Source organism: Lacerta agilis, chromosome 8 (genome assembly GCF_009819535.1).
Source record: "Lacerta agilis isolate rLacAgi1 chromosome 8, rLacAgi1.pri, whole genome shotgun sequence".
NCBI classification, from domain to species: Eukaryota; Metazoa; Chordata; class Lepidosauria; order Squamata; family Lacertidae; genus Lacerta; species Lacerta agilis.
In genome coordinates this window covers 81,337,109-81,357,435 of record NC_046319.1, presented here as the reverse complement: position 1 = coordinate 81,357,435, position 20,327 = coordinate 81,337,109, and the positions used below count along the sequence as shown (strand labels likewise).

The 20,327-nt window shown below is 50.5% G+C and overlaps 1 protein-coding gene across 1 annotated transcript; it reads right to left on the bottom strand.

Moving 5' to 3' along the window:
- Positions 1 to 285: 285 nt before the first annotated feature.
- On the bottom strand, positions 286 to 13,112 carry NCCRP1 (NCCRP1, F-box associated domain containing). Its single transcript, XM_033159459.1, has 6 exons — positions 12,986 to 13,112; positions 5,966 to 6,037; positions 4,929 to 5,016; positions 3,084 to 3,179; positions 1,524 to 1,668; positions 286 to 463 (listed from the first exon to the last, which is right to left on the bottom strand). Exons 1-6 carry the CDS (start codon positions 13,110 to 13,112, stop codon positions 323 to 325), a joined length of 669 nt encoding a protein of 222 aa, XP_033015350.1. The 3' UTR covers positions 286 to 322.
- Positions 13,113 to 20,327: the final 7,215 nt, after the last annotated feature.

The following is a 20,327-nucleotide window of genomic DNA, read 5'->3' as shown; positions in this document are numbered from 1 at the left end:
TGGGCAGGTGTCAGGTCTACAGGGAGGGGTTGATCTGATCTGAGAAAGCGAGGAACTGGGAATTAGCCCCCAAACCTTTTCCCAGCATGGAATAAAATGGCACCAGGAAGAACAACGGTGCCTCCAAACATGGGCAGAGTGTCTTCCTCTACATACTACAAAGATGCTGTTTGTAGTTCCACATCTACTTTTAATCAATACGCAAGAAAACATCATCGAGGGTGGGTCTTCCTACAGGATCTGGGCGGCACAGGGCACCCCCTGCACAACACCCCGATGCCCCACACACGGCCTGACCACCCCACCACTCCCCCAAGCGCCATCAGTCCCGCAGCTGGGCAGAGACACTGCTGTCCGTCACTCTCGTCCGGAGGAATCCTGCCGCCGTCTCCACCTCTTTGGCCTTGTGGAGGAAGTGGACGTGGCGCAGTCCTGCTCCGTAGCCCTGGAATACGTGGGAGACCTTGAAAGAGATCGGGGAGGGGGGGGAACTGGTCTCAGTCCGCAAGGCACAACCAAAGGGGTGCCAGGCTGGAGACCCCAAAGTTCCTCCAGCTTAACCCACACATATGTACCCATTTCTCAGACAGGCAAACTGAGTCCTATGGGGGTTTTTTGACAGCAGGCAATGCGGCTCAGTCAACCCAGCTAGACCCAGATCAGTCAGCGTTTGGGGCTTTTTAGTTTAGGGGGAAAGCGAGGAAGCGGAGACATGATGGAACTTTATAAAACTGCACGTCGTGGGGAAAGTGGATAGGAAAAAGTTTTCTTCCCTCCCTCAGATGTGGACACCCAGGAGTTTGCAATAAAGATGGAGGAACTCCCCTATGAAGAAGGGTTACAGTGTTTGGCATTTTAAAGTTTGGAATCATAGAATTATAGAGCTGGAAAGAACCCCAAGGGTCATCCAGTCCAACCCCCTGCAATGTAGGAATATGCAGCTTTCCCGTGGGGGGGGGGGATCGATCCGGCAACCTTGGCCTTATCAGCACAGCGCTCTAGCCAACTGAGGAGACATCGTGCTTTATAAAATTAGAAAGGAAGCAGATAGCTAAAAGATTTCCCCTCTCTCGTAACGCTAGAAGTTATGGGCATCCAAGAAACTGAACGGGGGAAATTCAGGACGGGGGAAATGAAGTCGTTCTTTAAACAGCGCGTGGTTAAACTGTGGAACTCCCTGCCACAGGAGGCAGCGATGGCCCCCAACTGGGATGGCTTTAGAGGAGGATTAGAAAAATTCATGGGGAGGGGGGAGAAGGCTATTGATGGCTATGCTGTGCCCTCCACAGTCAGAGGCATCAATGCTCCTGAACACCAGTGGCTGGAAACTGTGGGAGTGGAGAGTGCTCTCGTGTTCGAATCCTGCTTGCAGGTTTCCCCCCCAGGAGTCTGGTTGGCCACCGTGAGAACAAGATGCTGGACGAAAGAGTCCAGCCCCCCTGCAATGCAGGAATCACAGCTCGATTGTTAGCCGCTGCTCGTTGTGGTCCTTGGCAGCTGTGCCCACCCAACCCGGCTCTTACGTGATGCCAATTCTTGTTTCCCTTCCCGTCCTGCTCGCCTTCGTGCGCCACGTGGTGAAATTCACCCAACACCGTGGCCCCGTTAGCTCCCAGGAGCCGGACGTGGAGTTCATAAACAGAGTCGGCCAGTTTGCTGTTTTCGTACCTGTTGGAAGAAGAAAGCAGTCCTGTTAGGGCTGATGGTTTTATCACTGGAGAACTGCTGCCCTCTGGTGATCCGAAATAAAGAATGCGTGTGAAGACACACATTGCACCTGATTTACTAGGTGAAACTCGAAAAATTAGAATATCGTGGAAATGTCCATTTATGTAAGCAATTGTTTTCATTAGCTACTGGAGTTTAATATATGAAATAGACTCATGACATGCAAAGCGAGATAGGGTCAAGCCTTTGCTTGCTATAATTGGATGGTTATGGCGCACAGCTGATGAAAACCCCAAAGTTGAAAATGCTAATTTGGGGGTTCTCATCAGCTGTGCACCATAATCATCACAATTATAACAAATAAGGCTTGACATATCTCGCTCTGCATGTCGTGAGTCTATCTCACATATTAGTTTCACCTTTTAAGTTGAATTGCTGAAAGAAATGAACCTTTCCACGATATTCTAATTTTCGAGTTTCACCTGTATATTTAGTGACGGTGCAATTGAGCCTTACATGCATTGAACCCAGGCTTCCCCAAACGAAGGCCCGCGGGCCGGATACGGCCCGAGGGACTCAGTTTCCGGCCCCCGGCACCCCCTGCGCTGCCGCTGCCCGCTCTTACTGGTGCAGCGCGGTACAGCTGCCCACTTTCGGGGCGGCGGAGTGCCGGAAATAGCTTGCGCACCGTGCGCACGGCCTCCGCAGACCCAAAGGTGCGCCGGAAATAGCGTGTGCGCGCTCTCTGGCCCGCCACGCAATCGGCGCTGCAGGAACCGGCCCAAGGCCTGGCAAGTGTGGCGACCCCTGATTTAACCTCTGCAATTTCAAACATATGTGGCTGAAGGCAAGCTGAATGAAAGTGTGCAGGATGTGCCCCTCCCATTCATCACGCCCCCACCCCCAAAAACAAAAAAAAACACATTTATGCATCTTAATTTGAACCAGGGCTCTCCAAGGCTTAGCCTGGTATTTTGCTATCAGAATATATTATAAGCAGAGATGAATGCATCTGAGCATGTACAAAGTTTATTTCCCTCACTCCTGTGGAGCTGCCAGCCTTGGGGATCTTGCCCTAAAATAGGGTACTCATCGATGATTCAGGCAGAATCTTTGACAGAGAGCCAGGGGTAAGAGAGCAAGTTGTTTTGGAGTTGTAGGAACAAGCTTCCAGTTCAGACAGCATAACTTTCTAGGTAGCATCAAGCCCCAACACCTATTTTTAGAGACTCCCAGTGACGCTCTCAGTGCGCTTCTCGCCCATTGTGCCAACAAGGCCAGGAAAGAGCTGGCGTCGTTAGAATCGTAAAACTGTAGACTTGCAAGGGACCCCCAAGGGTCATCCAGTCCAACCCCCTGCAATGCAGGAATGCAGGGGGAATAACTGCCGGCCGGCCACACACACACACACCTACCAGTCCATGATGGTGATGTTTGGCTGGTATGAATCCAGTAGCTCCTCCCAGAATCCTTCGGCCACCAAGTCTACGTGTTGCTGCTTGACGCACCAGCTAGAAAGGGCAAAAGGGAGAGGAGGAAGAAAGGGAGACTCAAAGTGACAAGACCAGCTCACAGGGACTCCAGCGCCGGATTTACGTATAAGCTAAACAAGCTCTAGCTTAGGGCCCCACTCTCTTGGGGGCTTGGAAAGCAATTGAAAGGGAAAAAAACTGGATGTACATTTCCAAATATAAGATAAACAACAAATAAAATAAAAGCTACATACAGCAACAGTGTTTTGTGTTGCGTGGCTCCTAGGATGTAAGTCATGGGCCCTGCCTGCTCCCTCAAATATCACTGCTTTGCTCCTTCTATATATAGGATGCCTACATTCTGCATGGACTGGTTGCATGGCAACATGCGCAAATGGCTTGAGATACGTATTAGGTCCATAAATCACCATATAGCCAGTGGCATCGCTGGGGGGGGGCGGTCCGCCCCGGGTTCCAGGGGAGGGGGGTGGACACTTGGCGCGCCCCCCCCCCACCACTACCCGAGCCGAGCCCCGCTACCCGGCACCCCGTCTGGGCCAGCGTTGCTGCTCCGGCGACCTTGCAAGCCGCCGAGCGTGATTGGCGGCTCGTGGGGCTGCCCCACGAGCCGCCCACCACACTTGGTAGCTCTCAAGATTGCCGGGGGGAGCAGCAGCGGGGTGCCAGTCACGTTGACGCCCCTCGCTGGCCCACTCCCGGTCACCTCCGCTGCTCCATCCGCCCAGCAGCAGGAAGGGAGAGCATGCGCTGGCTGAGCAAGCCAAGCACCGCCCCGCGCATGCGTCGTTCGTTCTGACACGGGCGTCATGACATCATGACGCATGCATCAGAACACATGCACACGCCCCACCCCCGGGGGTGCCTCTCATTTGCCGCCCCGGGCGCCTGAGAGGCACCATTCGCCACTGCATATAGCAGGGGTGGCCAACTTCCACGAGACTGTGATCTACTTACAGAGTTAAAAACTGGCAGTGATCTACCCCCTTTTGGAAGGTTCAGGTCAAAGTTGTTGAGCTTTTTGGGGGAGGAGGAAAGCCCTGTTTTTAAGGCATTCAGGTCAAATTTGTTGTTGAGCTTTTTTTTAGGGAGAAGGAAATCCCTGGTTTTTTGAGGTGCAGGGCAAAAAAAATTAGTTTTTTTTTTAGGGGAGCCAAAGTTGTTGAACTTCTTTGGGGAAGCCAGTGATCTACCAGTGATCTACCACAGACGTCCAGTGATCTACCGGAAGATCACGATCTACCTGTTGGACGTGCCTGGCATATAGCATACAGGTGAACCTCAAAAAATTAGAATATCGTGGAAAGGTTTGTTTCTTTCAGTAATTCAACTTAAAAGGTGAAACTAATATGTGAGATAGACTCATGACATGCAAAGCGAGATATGTCAAGCCTTTGTTGTTATAATTGTGTTGATTATGGCGTACAGCTGATGAGAACCCCAAATTCACAATTTCAACTTTGGGGTTTTCATCAACTGTGCGCCATAATCATCACAATTATAACAAGCAAAGGCTTGACATATCTCGCTTTGCATGTCATGAGTCTATCTCATATATTAAACTCCAGTAGCTAATGAAAACAATTGCTTACATAAATGGACTTTTCCACGATATTCTAATTTTTCGAGTTTCACCTGTATATTCAACACAAAAAACAGCGACAATTTGTTGTTGACAGCTGGATCTATGAAGGGCCCCCGTTACCTTCAGGAGCTGAGGGCCGCATCAAACCTAAATCGGCCCTGTCAGAGACAAGGTCCCCCACTCACCTATAGCGTGGCAAGACAGACTTTGGGGCGACCTCTGCCTTGTCTGCCTCCAAGGGTTCGATGCTGACTTGCCAGCCTTTGAAAATACCTGTGGGGAGAGATGGAAAGGGGACCCCCCCCCAAGAGGAAGGGGAAATGGTTTTAGTAGATGGCCATTTTCCTGTGTCCCTGCATTCTGGCATCTCGAGCCAGGTGCCCCTGAGCATACACAGAGCGCTTCCCCCCTCTAGATGGAACATGTGGGTCCCCCTCCAAAAAAATAAACACAAGAGCACAGTGTCCCAAGAGCATGAGCACCTTCCGAATAAAAATATGTGTATTTATTTCATAAAATTTATACACCGCTTGGCTGCAAAAGTAAAGAAAGCCTCAAAGCGTCTTGCAAAACAATAAAATCATCAGTAAAAATATCTATTTAAAACATTCAAAAGGTAAAACAGCAGTAAAAACAAAACTCGCGCCAGCTTTCTAAATATCTCGGTGGGCTTGTCTGAACAAGAATGCTTTTAACACGTACAGAAAAAAAAGTACAGTGAATGCAACTCCCTGATGTCAAGAGGCAGGGAGTTCCAAAGATCACGTTATTACAAATGCGGAATTTGTGATTTTGAGGCACCTGCAACAGGGCCAGTTCTGCCGAATGAAGCGGTCAGGTGGGCGCATGTGGGTTCAGGCGATCTCACAGGTAAACTGATCCCAAGTTGTTCAGGGGATTTATATACTAATAGCAAAGCCTTTAACTTGGTTTCTGGTTTGAGTTTTATTTATCAATAAACTGATTTTTACACTCGCTGTGTGTTTTTATTCCTAAGGAGCGAGTTTTCGGCTTCTATCGATAACCACAGCTGTCAACCCTACCTGCTGTTTCCCAATGCTATAATAAGGGAATTTCCCGCAAAAAAGGGGGAAAGGTTGACAGCTATGTCGATAACGTCCGCTCAAGAGGAAATTAACAAGTTGCACAGGCCAGCCAGCTCTGGGCTTGCAAGGAGACGCCCACGTTCAGTTGCCACAACCCCAATCTTGCATTACGTCACCTTTGGGGTCCAGAGGGTTCCAGGCTGCCCTGGGAAGCATCAGGGGGGGCGCTGGCTCAGAAATATTCACACCTGTAAAATAAATGGGGGGAAGAGGGAAATGCATTGAACCTTGATCATCCCAGACTGCTTTGAGCACCAAGCCCAGACAGAGGCATAGCATGGCGGTGGGGAGGGGGATCCCAGGGCAACTGCAAAAAAATAAATTATGGGTGAACCTCTGCAGCTGACGCCTTAACAGGAGATCTGTACCCATGTCTTGCCGCTGCTCTGCAGCTCCGTCTGGCAGCAGCTGCGGAGCCGCACGGAGGTGCTTGTTAGGGGGCACAATACTTTCCTTGCCCTGGGAGCCAGCAATCCTCGCTACGCCACTGCCCTGCCCTTAACCTCTCTCACATACACAGTGGTGTAGCAAGGTGGGGGCGTTGAGGGCGGTGCGCCCTGTGTTCCACCCTGGAGGGGGGTGACACACGGCGCGCCCCCCGCCCCACAATGCCAAAGCGGAGCCCTGCCACCCGGTAAAAGGTGCGCGCTGATGGCTTGCCTGGGGTTTGCTGGCGGCGCCGCTCCGCAGTGTGCACTAGCAGCGTCGCTGCGTACGGCGCATGTGTCGCAACGCTGCAAATGCCCGCCACAGAGCAACATGCGCCGCCGGCAAACCACGAGCAAGCCGCAGAACAAGGCCGCCCCACCCCACGACCTGTCCGCCGGCAGCACGTGCTGCTCTGCAGCTCGCATGCGCAGCGTCACAACGCATGCGTCGTACGCAGCAACACTGCGCATGCACACCACGGAGCAAAACCACGCCCCTGGGCGGCCAAGCAGCTTCCTCCGCCAATGTACATACATAGGCGATTCCTGCATTGCAAGGGGATGGATGGTTCCCTTCTAACTAAACAGTTCTTTATAAATCCCTCTGGCGGCCCCGATTTCCTCCTGCAAATCGCCTCCACCCACGGAAAGAAGCTGACGGCTCCCAAATGTTATTCATAGAATCATAGAGTGGGAAGAGACCCCAAGGGCCATCCAGTCCAACCCCCTGCCAAGCAGGAAACACCATCAAAGCATTCCTGACAGATGGCTGTCAAGCCTCTGCTTAAAGACCTCCAAAGAAGGAGACTCCACCACACTCCTTGGCAGCAAATTCCACTGTCCAACAGCTCTCACTGTCAGGAAGTTCTTCCTAAAGTTTAGGTGGAATCTTCTTCCTTGTAGTTTGAATCCATTGCCCCGTGTCCGCTTCTCTGGAGCAGCAGAAAACAACCTTTCACCCTCCTCTATATGACATCCTTTGATATATTTGAACATGGCTATCATATCACCCCTTAACCTTCTCTTCTCCAGGCTAAACATACCCAGCTCCCTAAGCCGTTCCTCATAAGGCATCGTTTCCAGGCCTTTGACCATTTTGGTTGCCCTCCTCTGGACACGTTCCAGCTTGTCAGTATCCTTCTTGAACTGTGGTGCCCAGAACTGGACACAGTATTCCAGGTGAGGTCTGACCAGAGCGGAATACAGTGGTACTATTACTTCCCTTGATCTAGACGCTATACTCCTATTGATGCAGCCCAGAATTGCATTGGCTTTTTTAGCTGCTGCATCACACTGTTGACTCATGTCAAGTTTATGGTCTACCAAGACTCCTAGATCCTTTTCACATGTACTGCTCTCAAGCCAGGTGTCACCCATCCTGTATTTGTGCCTTTCAGGGTTTTTTTGCCCAAGTGTAGTACTTTACATTTCTCCCTGTTAAAATTCATCTTGTTTGCTTTGGCCCAGTTCTCTAATCTGTTAAGGTCATTTTGAAGTGTGATCCTGTCCTCTGGGGTATTAGCCACCCCTCCCAATTTGGTGTCATCCGCAAACTTGATCAGGATGCCCTCAAGCCCATCATCCTTTTCCGGATAAAATATAGGGAGGCCACGCTGCGGGAGGCAGTGAAAGACAAGGCGTGCCCGGTGTGCTCTGGCCCATGGGGTCACGAAGAGTCGGACACGACTGAACGACTGAACAACAACAACGTGTTGATTGGCAGCAGTCAGAGGTGAAGAGAGGGCAGTAAATTCCCCGGCAACTTCTCCCGCTGAAATGCATTCGGAGGAGGCTGGAGGTATCTTGGTGGCCCCCGTGAAACCAGGACGCTGGACTACAGGGCCCCCTTTGGGCTTGATCCAGAAGACACTTATTGCGTTCTTAAGAAAGGGCTGTGTTAATTGGGAGTGATGAGAGGAGGCCTGGAAGCTACAAGGCCTCCTTGCAAGCGTGCAAGGATTACGACTGCCAATTAATTACGGTAATTGAGGAGATCTCCCCGCACCCCCAGGCAGGTAGCACCGGCAAGGCCAGAGACAAGCTGTTTCAGAGCTCTGGGAATTAATCTGCAACAACAAGTTTTAACATGTTTAGGCATTCGCCCTGCCTCGCAGCGGCCTTGAACCCTGACTAGCCAGAACAGTAAAAACCCTTCTTGACTCAACATCAGAAAAAGCCGTTTGGCATGCCGTTGCTATTTTCTGGAAGGGAAACGGGCAAAGGTTGTTGTTGTTCAGTCGTTCAGTCGTGTCCGACTCTTCGTGACCCCATGGACCAGAGCACGCCAGGCACCCCTATCCTCCACTGCCTCCCACAGTTTGGCCAAACTCATGCCAGTCGCTTCGAGAACACTGTCCAACCATCTCATCCTCTGTCGTCCCCTTCTCCTTGTGCCCTCCATCTTTCCCAACATCAGGGTCCTTTCCAGGGAGTCTTCTCTTTTCATGAGGTGGCCAAAGTACTGGAGCCTCAACTTCAGGATCTGTCCTTCCAGTGAGCACTCAGGGCTGATTTCTTTGAGAATGGATAGGTTTGATCTTCTTGCAGTCCATGGGACTCTCAAGAGTCTCCTCCAGCACCATAATTCAAAAGCATCAATTCTTCGGCGATCAACGGGCAAAGGACCTTTCATTAAAGGCTGATACTGTCAGATCTCTCAAGCGAACTCCTTGCTCCCTGATTTGCATGCTTGCGGTCCGTTGGCTGGAAGCATTCTAGAGGCGGCCCCAGAGAGAAAACCAACCCATTCATAAATATTGTGCAGGTCTGCCAGCTGATCTCTAACCTTCCTGGCTGGGATGTGTCGATGCACGTTCCAACTTCTCAGAGGCAAACGGTCAAGAAGAGGCATTTGAGCAGTTGGGATAGAGGTTGCCAACGTGGCGATAGCAAGCCTCTGAGCCCGTCCACCTGCCCCACAGCGCCTTGGGCCAGCAGGTGCTAAGGGCAGCCCCCTGTTCCTCTCTTGAAAAGGGACCTTTGGCTAAAGGAGAAAGTTGGAAGAGTGAACGTATTTCCCTCCTCTTTCAGATCTATGTGCTCCCTAGTCCTGAATGGGGTAACTGTGCCCCTGAAGGACCAGGTGCGCAGCCTGGGAGTCATTCTGGACTCACAGCTGTCCATGGAGGCGAAGGTCGATTCTGTGTCCAGGGCAGCTGTTTCCAGCTCCATCTGGTATGCAGGCTGAGACCCTACCTGCCCACGAACTGTCTCACCAGAGTGGTGCATGCTCTAGTTATCTCCCGCTTGGACTACTGCAATGCGGTCTCTACCTGGGGCTACCTTTGAAGGTGTCCCGGAAACCACAACTAATCCAGAATGCGGCAGCCCAACTGGTGACTGGGAGTGGCTGTTGAGACCATATAACACCAGTCCTGAAATACCTACATTGGCTCCCAGTACGTTTCCGGGCACAAGTGTTGGTGCTGACTTTTAAAGCCCTAAACGGCCTCGGCCCAGTACAGTATACCTGAAGGAGCGTCTCCACCCCTATCATTCTGCCCAGACACTGAGGTCCAGCTCCAAGGGCCTTCTGGAGGTTCCCTCCCTGCGAGAAGTGAGGTTACAGGGAGCCAGGCAGAGGGCCTTCTCGGTAGTGGCGCCCGCCCTGTGGAATGCCCTCCCATCAGATGTCAAGAAAATAAATAACTATCTGACTTTCAGAAGACATCTGAAGGTGTTCAGGGAAGCTTTTAATATTGTTGAATTATTGTATATTGTTGAATTATTGCTGGAAGCCGCCCAGAGTGGCTGGGGTATATATAATAAATAATAATAATAATAATAATAATAATAATAATAATAATAATAATTATTATTATTATTATTATTATTATTATTATTTCAGTCTCAGATTGATTCTGCTGGATCCGACTTTTACCCTGAGCCCTTGGAAATGTAAATGGTGTGGGTGTGTGGGTGTGCCCTTCCTTCATATGTGTGCACTGAGAAGGGTGAAAAGAAGAGACTAGAAGGAAGAGAAAATTCGTTCCTGAGCGTTCTGTGACATCACAGCAGTTGTTGCCAATGGCATCGTCTGAGGTACTTGCAGGTAAGCCTTTAAGTGACAGGCAGCTGGTTTCTAAACTCAGCTCAAGACTCTGAGAACAAGCTCAAGTATTTGTGGCCTTGGTAACGTGGCTGGAAGCGGAGACTTCTTTGCCTGCAAGAGATGAGCTGCCTCTATATTCCGGCAAATGCTCTAACTCAAATATGGAAGTTATCGCATCCCCAGCAGAATGCTAAGTCCTCTCCATGCTCATCACTCAGCTCTTGCAATATCTACCCAACCTTCAGTGCGATAAGCACACCTAATTCCTGCAAACATCCCTCCTAAATCCTGCATTCCACATCTCCGTTATTTTTTCCTCGGCCTCCACACCCAGATACATTTTGAATCGTGTAAAGATTTTTGCCATGCGCCATAGTAAAACACACACACACACACACACACACAACGGCTAACAGTGCAACTTACAAAATCAGTAAGAAGAGCCTGTTTGCCTCCAGGCTTACAAATGAGAGACATGGCACAAGAGGAAAGGGGGAGGGGAGGGAGGAGGAAAACAAGCCAGCTCGGATACTAACTCCTAGTAACAAAACGCAAATATGAATCAATGCAAAACTGTACATGCCTTTCACCCAATAAGCCAACTGCTCAATATTGTAGCTCTGAGTGAGGAGCTGGCTGGCTGGCTGGCAAGTCAAACAGTCTTCCTACCTCAGACTCCTGCAAGGGCCAGTCTAGCAAATAGCCATTGAACAAGTGATCCCTGCTGGGAGAAAATCCACTTCAACTAGAGGTATCTTTTAATGGGCAAACGTGTCCCTGCTTTCTACTCTCTGATAAATCACCGTCTCGTGGAGGAATGCCTTATTAAAATTCCTCTCGCGCCTTCTCAACAGCATTGTCATTCTTCAGGGTTCAGTTCTCTTCTCGGGGTCTCGGGAAGCTACATCTACAAGGAGATGCATCTCGGCTCCTGCACACCCCCGTGTAAACACAGAGGCACGCCAGAAAGACACCACACAGAGTGCGGTCTGGCTCCATCTCCTCTGCAAAGCTCTTAAGGTTTGTTTGTTTGTTTTGGAGTGCTAGTTTCTCCAAGTATGTCAGTTTAAGATTAAGAGGCAACCCCAGCTTGGCCCTTCAGGCAGAGCAAGAATCCTAGAATCCTCGAGTTGGAAGAGACCTCAAAGGGCCATCCAGTCCAACCCCCTGCCAAGCAGGAAACACCATCAAAGCATTCCTGACAGATGGCTGTCAAGCCTCCCCTTCAAGACCTCCAAAGAAGGAGATTCCACCACACTCCTTGGCAGCAAATCCCACTGTCGGACAGCTCTTACTGTCAGGAAGTTCTTCCTAATGTTCAGGTGGAATGTTCTTCCTTGTAGTTTGAATCCATTGCAACGTGTCCGCTTCTCTGGAGCAGCAGAAAACAACCTCTCTCCCTCCTCTAGATGACATCCTTTGATATATTTGAACATGGCTATCCTATCACCCCTTAACCTTCTCTTCTCCAGGCTAAACATACCCAGCTCCCTAAGCCGTTCCTCATAAGGCATCATTTCCAGGCCTTGGACCATTTTGGTTGACCTCCTCTGGACACGTTCCAGTTTGTCAGTATCCTTCTTGAACTGTGGTGGCCAGAACTGGACACAGTATTCCAGGTGAGGTCTGACCAGAGCGGAATACAGTGGTACTATTACTTCCCTTGATCTAGATGCTATACTCCTCTTGATGCAGCCCAGAATTGCATTGGCATTTTTAGCTGCTGCATCACACTGTTGACTCATGTCAAGTTGATCCTTTTCACATGTACTGCTCTCAAGCCAGGTGTCACCCATCCTGTATTTTTGCTATTGCAACAGAAACAGAAGTGGAACAGAGCAGCCTTCGCCCACCTGTCCTCTTCCAGATGTTGCCAGACCACAACTCCCATGAGCCCCAACCTGAGGCTGGTGGGGGTTGTAGTTAAAATCAGGAGAACACCCGGTGGACAAAGGCTGGAATATAGCTTCAGTAACATGTAGACTGGGACACGGGTGGCGCTGTGGTCTAAACCACAGAGCCTAGGGCTTGCCGATCAGAAGGTCGGCGGTTCGAATCCCCACAACGGGGCGAGCTCCCGTTGCTCTGTCCCAGCTCCTGCCCGCCTAGCAGTTCGAAAGCACACCAGTGCAGGTAGATAAATAGGTACTGCACCGGCGGGAAAGTAAACAGCGTTTCCGTGCGCTGCTCTGGTTCTGCAGAACCCGGAAGCTGTACGCTGGCTCCCTCGGCCAGTAAAGTGAGATGAGCGCCGCAACCCCAGAGTGGTCCGCGACTGGACCTAATGGTCAGGGGTCCCTTTACCTTTAACATGTAGACTGGGTTGGGAGATAGAAATATCCTTGATATTTCATTGATTTCTAGAACCATGGGCTTATAGAGAGACCCCAAGGCCAAGGGTCATCTCGCCCAACCCCGTTGGAGGCAGCAATTGCCGCTAAGAAGTGCCAAAGAGGTCTTGCCAAAAACGCTTTGCTCCGGGGATGGGGGACCAGTTCTTGCAATGTTGCCCCTTAGAAAGGCCGTGGGGGGTGGGGGTCGTCAACCCCCCCCTCTTTTGCAAACAGGCACCCCTCCCCCCCCCATCGCCCCCCCCCCGGTGTCTTCGCAGCAGGGGCTGAAGGAGAAACGGGCGCCGGGGGGGACACGCGTGGTACCTTCGGGGTTGGGATTCCGCAGGAGGTTCCTCTCGAAGGGATTTAGCGCAGGATCGGGGGCGACGGAGACCCCCGGAGGCAGCTGCTTCTGGGCTCGCTTCTTTTGCTGCTGCTCCTCCGAAGCCATCGGGAGGACAATGGCAGGAGCTGCAGGGCAGCAAAGCGGGCGGCGGCGGCGGAGGGGAAGTTTTGCAAACTGCCGGCGGGCGGCTTGCGCAAGGCTGCCCTACCTTGGAAGCCGGAGGGAGGGGAGAGGCGGGCCGGTGGCCACAGAAACTCCCGGAGGGAGGGCGGAAACTGGAAAGCGATGCAAACCGGCCTCCTGCAGCCGAGGAGACCCGCCCAGCAGCCTGCCTCACCCCCCACCCGCCGATTTCTATCCTATTTGTTGCCTGCCTGCATATACAGTACTTGACTTTTGTCTCCAAGGAGCGCAAGGTGCCGCGCATGACGGGTCTCCTTCCCCCTGTGTTTTCTCTTCGCGACAACAACAACCCTGTGAGGGAGGTCAGGTTGAGAGGCGGCGACTAGTAGCCCCCAAAGGCCAGTAGTCCCCAAGTCAGCGAGATTTATTATGGTCCAGTGGGGGGGGGGCGGGTTTTGAACTCAGGTCCAGGTCCGACACACACTAAGCACCACACCAAAGTGGCTCTCTTTTTCCAAAATCAAATATTGGGGCGCCCTCCTCCCCCAACTCTAGATACACACGGCATGCCCTGGAGACGAAGGGCTGGCTAAACTTGCACGGAGGCAAAAGCACTCTGCACATGCACAGCAGACGACTCCAGCTGTGGCACACGAGCGACCTCATGTTTTCAGGGGAAAGCAACTCTTTTGGAAAGCTAGCGTGCCCAGAAGTGCCCCCCCAAGGGAATTTCCACCCACCAACCCCTCACGTTGGGGAAAGGCAGCTCCTTTTGCAGGCAAATGCATTCAATCTTCCACAAGCCCCACTGCAAGCCATGGTTTGGGGTTTAGAAAAAGACAATGAAAATAGGCAGCATTTTCCCGTCCTCCCTGGATTTCATCTTCCCAACAATACCGGAAAGTGGGTTTCCCCTTCCCATTTTACAGACAGGGAAAACTGAGACTTAAGGGGGGAAATGGTCAATGTTCTTGAGACACAGGTGGGTAGCCGTGTTGGTCTGCCATAGTCGAAACAAAATAGGAAATTCTTTCCAGTAGCACCTTAGAGACCAACTGAGTTTGTTCCTGGTATGAGCTTTCGTGTGCATGCACACTTCTTCAGATACACTGAAACAGAAGTCACCAGATCCTTAAATATAGTGAGGGAGTGGGGAGGGGTATGACTCAGAAGGGTGGTGGGAATGGGTGATCAGCTGATAGGTGTGGAAATTAGTCTTGCAGGGAAAGGCAAGGGGTGAGATGGCTAAAGATAGTTATGTTATGTATAATGAGATAAGAATCCAATGTCTTTGTTCAGACCAGGTTTCTCCATGGTTTTAAGTTTGGTGATTAGTTGCAATTCAGCCACTTCTCTTTCCAGTCTATTTCTGAAATTCCTTTGTATTAAGACAGCTACTTTGAGATCTTGTATAGAATGTCCTGGGAGACCGAAGTGTTCTCCTACTGGTTTCTCTGTCTTGCGATTCCCGATATCAGATTTATGTCCATTTATCCTTTGGCGTAGGGTTTGGCCTGTTTGTCCAAAATAGAGAGCTGAAGGGCACTGTTGGCATTTGATTGCATACACAATGTTGGAAGATGAGCAATTAAATAGTCCTGAGATGGTATGTTTGATGTTGTTGGGACCAATGTTCTTGAGGAGAGGCATGGATACTGCTTCTGGTTGCATACATATAAAAAAGAATTATTATGATGTTATACTACAACGAAATGTTTCTTTGTCCTTGAATCTTCTTGCCGCAGTTTCCATTCTCTCCTGTGAGAGCCACTGAATTAAAACACCCATTGCCGCAAACCAGTGTCGTCGTCTTCTGTGGCGATCACCCGTAGCCAAATAAGATTGTCTTCCATGGACACGGTCTTAACAGTGAGTCCATAAAATGACTGCGGAGGCCAATTCTGGACCCACACATCCTTCCACAGTGGGGACCTGGGTTTCTGGGCAGGAGTTGATCGTGGTGACAGTTTGCCAAGCGTGCCTCCTTCCTCTTAGCACGTTTCTCCCTTGCGTCCTGAGTTCGAGTGTCTTCAAAGCCCATTTACTGGTAGGTAGCCGTGTTGGCTATCAAACCTATCCATTCTCAAGGAAATCGGCCCTGAGTGCTCACTAGAAGGACAGATCCTGAAGTTGAGGCTCCAGTACTTTGGCCACCTCATGAGAAGAGAAGACTCCCTAGAAAAGACCCTGGTGATGGGAAAGATGGAGGGCACAAGGAGAAGGGGACGACAGAGGACGAGATGGTTGGACAGTGTTCTCGAAGCGACTGGCATGAGTTTGGCCAAACTGCGGGAGGCAGTGAAGGATAGGCGTGCCTGGCGTGCTCTGGTCCATGGGGTCACAAAGAGTCGGACATGGCCGAACGACTGAACAACAACAATAGCCATGTTGGTCTGCCATAGTCAAAACAAAATTAAAAATTAAAAATTCCTTCCAGTAGCACCTTAGAGACCAACTAAGTTTGTTCTTGGTATGAGCTTTCGTGAGGATGCACACTTCTTCAGATACCATGAAAAGCCCATGACACCTTTGGTCAAGGCTGTTCTCCAACTGGAGCAATCGCAGGCCAGCGTTTCCCAGTTGTCGGTGCTTATACTGCATTTTTGCCTTGGAGAGTCTTTAAGCCTCTTTTGTTGACCACCAGGGTTACGCTTTCCATTTTTAAGTTCGGAGTAGAGTAGTTCCTTTGCAAGACGATCATAAGGCATCCGCACAACATGACCAGTCCAGCGAAGTTGATGTTGAAGGATCATTGCTTCGACACTGGTGATCTTTGCTTCTTCCAGTACACTGGCATTAGTTTGCAAACCAGTGTACGCAACACTGAAATAGGTGGACCAGCCGCCCGACGACTCTGTGTGAAGCAGACTTGATAGAATTTGCACCTGCCAAAATCCCCCCCACCCTGAAAGCCTAGATGTCCCAGACAGTTGGTTTATAACAGGGGTGGCCAACTCCCAAGAGACTGTGATCTACTCACAGAGTTAAAAACTGGCAGTCATCTACCAGGTTCAAGTCGAAGTTGTTGAGATTTTTTTTTAGGAAGGATGAAGGCCCATTTTTGGGGGGTTCAGGTCAAAGTTTTTGAGTTTTTTCAGGGAGGAGGTAAAATGTTGAGCTTTTTTAAGGGGAGCCACAGTTGTTCAGCTTCTTTGGGGGGAACCACTGATCTACCAGTGATCTACCACAGACGTCAAGTGATGATGATGAAGAAGAAGAAGAGTTTGGATTTGCTATCCTGCTTTATCACTACCCAAAGGAGTCTCAAAGCGGCTAACATTCTCCTTTCCCTTCCTCCCCCACAACACACACTCTGTGAGGTGAGTGGGGCTGAGAGACTTCAGAGAAGTATGACTAGCCCAAGGTCACCCAGCAGCTGCATGTGGAGGAGCGGGGAAGCGAACCCAGTTCACCAGATTACAAGTCCACCACTCTTAACCACTACACCACACTGGCTCACGATCTACCTGTTGGACATGCCTGGTCTGTAACTCTGAACTGGAGAATGATGGAAAGATGCTTTGTGACAATGTTTTGGTTTGTATGTATCAAGGAAAATGTGACATTCTGGAAGAAGAAAATGGTAATATTTTAACACAAGAAGAACCTGGGCTGGGGAAAAGCTGGGGGGAGGGCTGGGGTGAGGTTGTAATAGGGGGAAAGATGATCAGGAGGGGGGTGGGGTAAAGTGATGAGTCTTACTAGGAATGCTGACCACGGTACTCCGACATCAGAGGGGAAAAGGGGACTTTGAGAATGGAAGAAATGTTTAGGATTTGGTTAAAATGGGTTGATTTAATATTTTTAAAGAGGGAATTAGAAGTAACAAGTTCTACTGAGTTAAGAGAAGATAGTATATAAGAAGCTAAGATTTGAATGATGATGTTTTTTTATAAAAATAAGTTTTATGATTTAAGATAAGTTGATTATAAGATTAAGATTAGTTGTAAGAAACTAGATTGGATAATGTTACAAAGTTACTGAAGAAGAATAGAAATGAACGCTTTAGATAGGGCTTAAGAGTTAAAGATGTAAAGGATTTTAAGTAATATGTGTGCATTGGGTGTATTGTGTTGTTATGTATGGGGTGTGGGTATTTGTAATGTGGTTTAATTTGGAAAATCCAATAATTTTTTAATAAAAAAAGAGGACATGCCTGGTCTGTAACAAGAACCACTTGCAACAGATCTCTCTGCACCATCGATGCCACCGTTGTTGGTCTTTTGCATTCCAGGGTAAGCTGCATGACGGAGACCTGCCTACGAAACAGGTTCAGCAAGCCGTTAGCTGATCCCACCCAGTGCAAAAGGAAGTGGATCCATACAGGTGCATCTGCCTAGGGGCGCACCCAGAGCAGTGTTTGCCTTCCCCGATCAATGGGAGAGCTTAGACCGTCAAGTCTCCCGGCAGCGAGCAAACCCCACCTTGCATTGCTTTAGAAGGACACCCTTGTCCTGCAGAGTTTTCAACAGTGAGCCAGCAGAGATGTGTCATCATGTATGTCAAAGGCAGGGCTGGGTCCGGAAAGCAAGAGTTCCCCAAAGGGGCACACGCAGGGCCGTCTCATCCATAGGGGCTATTGGCGCACTGCGCCAGGGCGCCAGCCCCCCAGGGGCACCCCCGTGAGCCCGCCGGCATACTGGGCACCCCCCTCCCCAACCCGCCCCCACGGGCGGGCTGCAAGCCGGCTGCCCTCACCTCCCATCCCGGGAGCACTGGAAGGGCACGCAGAGCCCCGCGCCGCTGCAGCGCCACGCCCCTCACCCCCCGCTCGCCCACCCCCCCTCCCGAGGGGCGGCAAGCACTGGAGGGAGGTGGCGGAGAGGCAGCACGCCGGGGGCGCCGGAGGGATCGCCGCACCACGGCGGCCGATCTCCCTAAGACGGTCCTGGGCACACGTCTCCACCAGTGCCGGATTTAGCAGTTCGAAAGCACGAAGTGCAAGTAGATAAATAGGCACCGCTCCGGTGGGAAGGTAAACGGCATTTCCGTGCGCTGCTCTGGTTCTCCAGAAGCGGCTTTGTCCTGCTGGCCACATGACCCGGAAGCTGTACGCCGGCTCCCTCAGCCAGTAAAGCGAGATGAGCGCCGCAACCCCAGAGTCGGACACGACTGGACCTAATGGTCAGGGGTCCCTTTACCTTTCTAAGCTTCCCAGAGTGGCTGGGGAAACTGAGGAAGATGGGTAGGATATAAACAGGACTGGTGCTAGGGTTTCTTGCGCCCCAGGCGAGACCACCTTCTGGCACCCCCCTCCAAAGCCTGCTTTAGTAGGAGGTGGGGGTGGTGGAGAGGCAAGCAGCAGTTTCTCCACTATAGTGGAGAAGCTGCTGCTCGCCCGTCCCGCCCCCACCCCCCCTGCTTTAGCGGGAGCCGGGGGGTGGTGTAGGGGGCAAGCAGCACCTCTCCGCTACAGCAGAGAAGCTGCTGCTAGCCCTTCCCCCCCCCCCGCCCAAGCCTGGCCAGCGCCCCCTCCATTTTGGCGCCCTAGGCAATTGCCTAGTTCGCCTTAATGGACGTGCCGGCCCCGGATATAAACCAAAAAAATATTGTATTATTATTATTGGGCCCAATTGGCTCATGTAATTGTGGAGTTGGAAGGGGCCCTATGGGATCATCTAGTCCAACCCCCTGCAATGCAGGAATTTCAGCTAAATCATCCCTCACAGACGGCCATCCGACCTCTGCTTAGAAACCTCCAAGGAAGGAGAGTCCACAACCTCCCAAGTGAGTCTATTCCGCTGCCAAACAGCTCTTAGTGTTAGAAAGGTCTTCCTGATGATGATGATGATAATTTTATATATACCCCTCCTATGTGGCTGAATTAGGTTTAGGGTTGAGCCTCTCCTTAAGAATCAGTACTGGGGCCTGTGCTTTGAAACTTGTTCATAGATGATCTGGAGTTGAGCAGTGTGAGGCGACCAGCTTTGCTGACGGCACTAAATTATCAGGACGGAAAGAGATTGCGAAGAGCTCCAAACCCAGCCAATGGGCAGCAAAATGGCAAACGCACTTCAACATAAGCGAGGGTAAAGTGATGCCTATTGGAGCGAAAATATATTAATGTTAATATGACAAATACCCTTATGGAGTCTGAACCGGGAACGAGGCCTTGGGGTCACAGCGGAGAGCTCAATGAAGACGCCAACTCAGCGTGTGGCGACTGTGAAAAAGGCAAATCCCATCATTAGGAAAGGAAAATAAAACTGAAGAAGTACTTTTTATATGTCTGTGCTATGAGAGGGAGAAAAGCTTCTCTCTCTCTCTCTCCGCTTTCTCCTTGCAATGCAGAATTTTATAAATATAGCCTTTTCATAGAATCCTAGAGTTGGAAGAGACCCCAAGGGCCATCCAGTCCAACCCCATGCTAAGCAGGAAACACCATCCAAGCATTCCTGACAGATGGCTGTCAAGCCTCCGCTTCAAGACCTCCAAAGAAGGAGACTCCACCACACTCCTTGGCAGCAAATCCCACTGTCCAACAGCTCTCACTGTCAGGAAGTTCTTCCTAATGTTTAGGTGGAATCTTCTTCCTTGTAGTTTGAATCCATTGCCCCGTGTCCGCTTCTCTGGAGCAGCAGAAAACAACCTTTCTCCCTCCTCTAGATGACATCCTTTTATATATTTGAACATGGCCATCATATCCCCCCTTAACCTTTTCTTCTCCAGGCTAAACATACCCAGCTCCCTAAGCCGTTCCTCATAAGGCATCGTTTCCAGGCCTTTGACCATTTTGGTTGCCCTCCTCTGGACATGTTCCAGCTTGTCAGTATCCTTCTTGAACTGGGGTGCCCAGAACTGGACACAGTATTCCAGGTGAGGTCTGACCACAGCGGAATACAGTGGTACTATTACTTCCCTTGATCTAGATGCTATACTCCTATTGATGCAGCCCAGAATTGCATTGGCTTTTTTAGCTGCTGCATCACACTGTTGACTCATGTCAAGTTTGTGGTCTACCATGACTCCTAGATCCTTTTCACATGTACTGCTCTCAAGCCAGGTGTCACCCATCCTGTATTTGTGCCTTTCATTTTTTTTTTTTTTTGCCCAAGTGTAGTAATCTGTTAAGGTCATTTTGAAGTGTGATCCTGTCCTCTGGGGTATTAGCCACCCCTCCCAATTTGGTGTCATCTGCGAACTTGATCAGGATGCCCTCAAGCCCATCATCCAAGTCATTGATGAAGATGTTGAATA